This window comes from Galeopterus variegatus, unplaced genomic scaffold (assembly GCF_000696425.1).
Source record: "Galeopterus variegatus unplaced genomic scaffold, G_variegatus-3.0.2 Scaffold1019, whole genome shotgun sequence".
Classification (NCBI taxonomy): Eukaryota; Metazoa; Chordata; class Mammalia; order Dermoptera; family Cynocephalidae; genus Galeopterus; species Galeopterus variegatus.
The window spans coordinates 290345-294132 of record NW_007727130.1 but is presented as its reverse complement, the minus strand read 5'-3'; the positions used below and the strand labels follow the sequence as shown (position 1 = coordinate 294132).

Here is a 3788-nt window from a genome sequence, read left to right as displayed (position 1 = left end):
ATATGAGAGAATGCTGGGAATCCAGAAAGAAGGTGGACCCAGTACTGTGTGGACTTTGAAATTTTCCCTTATTTTTAAAGCACTCCTTTTCAAAATATAACAGGGATTCAAGATACAATTTTCCATTATTTTTAAAACACTCCTTTTCAAAATACAACAGGGATTCAAGATAGACTATCCATGCCACACACTGCTCTATTCTCACGGAGCTTTTTAGCTTTCACCATGGAGAGAAGTAAGTCCAACCAAACCATCTCTGCTGTTGGTCAAACAAGCTAGCAATTCTCTAACACCAGCGTAACCTGTCACAATTATAAGGGAATCTGCCAATCAAAATTCCGGTTTTTGAAGTTGCAGTTGATCAAGTTTTCATAATATGTCACCAGGAAGCATAAAGCTCCTTAGCAACAACATGTTAACTAAAGTTATAGTAACCATATTAGAACAATAGCCAAAAAGGCTGGATAAGGGCAAGAAGGAAAGCTGGTACATTCTCCAATATAAGCTACTATTTCAACATACGGCCTCCTTAAAGCATCGAAGAGTCCCCATCTACAGAATCCTCAGAGCAGGCTTTACATGACAGCTGAATGTGTGGGAAAAAACAAGGGGAAAAAATTCCTTCCCAGAGAAGCACAGTTCATACTCACCATCATAAACACGAAAGAGATGGTCATGAGAAGTGTTGCTACAGATACCACACTCTGACCTGCTGCAATGGCCAGTGCCATAGAGCTGGCCGCATAAGCCACCATAATAAGAGTGAACATCATGATAAAGAAGGCATCCGCCCGTGGTTTCAATCCTTGGAAAGAAAATAAGGGGTTAATCCAACTGCCTAGGTCTGTGTATATTTGGGATTGTTTACTGTGTGAGCAACACTATAACATTCTAAGAAATACCAAAATGAAAAAAAGTCATCCATTATCCAACTACCTTGGGTCACCAATTTCATTGCTTCGCTCCATGTAAGTGCATGAACGGCCCATAGTTTCCTTTTTTTATACTTACTATATAAGCACCTTTCCATATAACAACTATCTTCCTTTATGTGTAATTATAAACAATTGCTGAGTTCCTGAGATGGAGGACTACAGGCAACACCCTGACCAAAATTCTACTGCCTTCTCTTCTCACGGGAAACTCATCCATAGCACATTCATTTACCCATATCACTCACTGTTTGCTGGAACTGCGTTAGTGACGAAACTGGGACAATCAGAATTATGTGACCTAGCAGTGGTTTTAATATCTGGGGGTGGGGGTTGGGAGCCTCCGTTACCCAAGTCTCTCTAGAGAAATCACCACAAAACTCTGGATTGAGAATGAAGCTAAATTATGTTTCATAAAACCTTATAAACTACAATGAGTTAATACTATGGCTCATACAATCTGAAGATTTTGGAACAGCCACAAGAACACCAATAAGAAGTTTCTATGCCTAAATCTTTACAACACACCTCTTACTTGTGTAAAATCGAAGGTTTAGGCTCAATCAGTGTTTCTTATCCTGTAGTACTTTGTCAAAAATAGGTATTTCTGATGTGGTCGGGGGGGTGGGGGGAGTGGTGAGAGAGAGTAATATATATATATATATATATATATATATATATACACACACACACACACATACAGACATACTGATGTTCTAGAGAATAAAATATATATGGAAATGCTGATGTTCTATAATTCCATGAGCCTTGGGGTGAAGCCTGAGTATAATGCACAAATGAATCTGTCTACATCTATCAAATTATTTTATATTTTATTGAATCAATAAGCCCCAAAGGTCACCATTTCTCTCTGAGAATGGGGTGGAGATGGGTATATTTTTTTCTCTCTATATCTATCTCTGTCTAAATAAAAATTTCAACAGGTAAAAAATACACCTTTAGTGTAATGAAATCATTTTATAAATGCTTTCCATGTTTGTGTATCACAGCATCTCTCGATAAAATACAGTTTTACAAAAACTATTTATAAAACTATTTTACTGAAAGATGCTGTGTGTCATACACAAACATGGAAAGAATTTACAGTTTTTAAAGTTCGGTTGGAGAAGTCTTGACAAAAATGTCCACAGTCAACAGCTATTTCCAAGACTGTGCCATATGCTTCTTCATCTCATGCCTTGGTCTGTAGTTTTGAGAACCAAAAACACACTTGCAATGAGAAATTGGCTTCACCTCATATCCAAGACCAAAGATGCCTCCTTTTTGTCTTGCTACTTACCTAACATAAAGTATAGTATACAAGTAAATATAATACTTGGTAACATCCTCATGGGTAGTAAATCAGATAACACTTTTCCAAAGAAATAAGATGACACTCTGTAGTATCCACTGATATACTCATGTCTGCAGAACAAAAACACACATTGTACATCCCGGATTAGTTTAAGAAGGCACAGCCCATAGGATGAGACTGCTTACTGCAGACTTCTGCCACCACCTGCAACCTGACATTGCTGCCTCCCACATCCTCAAGACAGTCCCTCCTTGCTTGTCACCATCTTAGGTGCCAGCCTCCCCGGGGACAGCCTCCGATGAAGCTCTGTGCTGTGACCCCTCTTCTACTCACTGCAGACCTCACTCCTCATGCTGTCCTCTCTGGCCTCTGAACGCCCACTTAAGGTGAACCGATTCTGCTCATCCTCCCTGTCCTCAGAGGATGCTTCTTTCCCCTCTTCTGACGCTGGCTCCCCTTAATCAAGAGCTCTTCCACAGCTGACCTCAGGAACAGAGGCTTCTTTCTCTCTCTCCCCTCTGAAGATGAAGGCGGCGTTGTTATTCCCCAAGTCCTCCCGTGCAGCTTCAGATCACTCAGCACTTTTAAGTTCTTCTACTTTCATGTTAAGGAAAGGAAAGGACTTCTTCCTTCAGTGGTCACAGCTTCTACGCAAACATCTGTCAGCGATCCAGTCCTACACTTTCCTCTTCCTGACATCTTTCTCCCATTACTCCAGACTCTTCCACCTCCTTCAATCTTTCCCTTTCTGATTCCTTCCTCATCATGTAAATATGGGCAAATCTATTTCATCTTTGAAATACACAAGAAACAAAAACCTACTCTTTACCGCAAGGCTGCCCTCTGGCTGTTTCCATTTGCTCCTCCACGGAGGGCTAAGCTTGGTCACATTTCTCATCATCCTCACCTCCCCCCCTCAAAGTGGCTGCTTGACCAGCCACTTAATCTCTACCAAGCTTCTCAAGCTTTTCTCATGAGGGTCAGCATGACCTATTATTTGCTAAAAACAAAAGCTACTTTGCAGCCCTTTTATTGTGTACTTCTCTTCAGCTTCTAGATTTGCTGGCCGCAGCCTAACCTCAAAGCTCTCTTTGCCCCTGGGACTGATCCAGATGCTCATGATTTTCTTCCCCACCTCTGGCCACCTTTTCTCAACTAATGTTGGTAATCCCATACATATTTCAAAAAATACTGTTGTACATGATAAATACATACAATTGTTATTTGTCAATTTAAAAATAAATTTTAAAAAGAAAAAGAAAAAAAAAATACTGGTAATCCCCAGGATCCCATCCTCAGCCCAATTCTGGATGTGAACAGTCTGACCAATAGCCCCTGGTGCTGGACAGTGCCCTTCCCAGAACAGTGATCTACTCACATAAAGAGCTTCTTCTCCACCACAAAGAGCTCCACAGCCGACACGCTGCTGAAGCACTGGTTGGTCGTCAGGAAGAAGAGTACCCCCGCTCTGCCAGGAGGGAAAGGGCACGAGAGCACTGCAGTCAATTCAACATTCTCAGATCAATTTTCTACACACAAAA

General features: G+C 41.0%; 1 protein-coding gene across 1 annotated transcript in view; it reads right to left on the bottom strand.

Annotated features, from left to right (window-relative positions):
- Nucleotides 1-320: 320 nt before the first annotated feature.
- Nucleotides 321-3788, bottom strand: part of ABCG2 (ATP-binding cassette, sub-family G (WHITE), member 2) — a 42982-nt gene continuing 39514 nt past the window's right edge. The window contains exons 12-13 of the mRNA XM_008574252.1: nucleotides 2233-2357; nucleotides 321-805 (exon numbers count right to left, since the gene is read on the bottom strand). Of these exons, the coding sequence (XP_008572474.1) occupies nucleotides 576-805; nucleotides 2233-2357 (355 nt within the window). The 3' untranslated portion in view covers nucleotides 321-575. The remainder of the gene's footprint in view (nucleotides 806-2232; nucleotides 2358-3788) is intronic.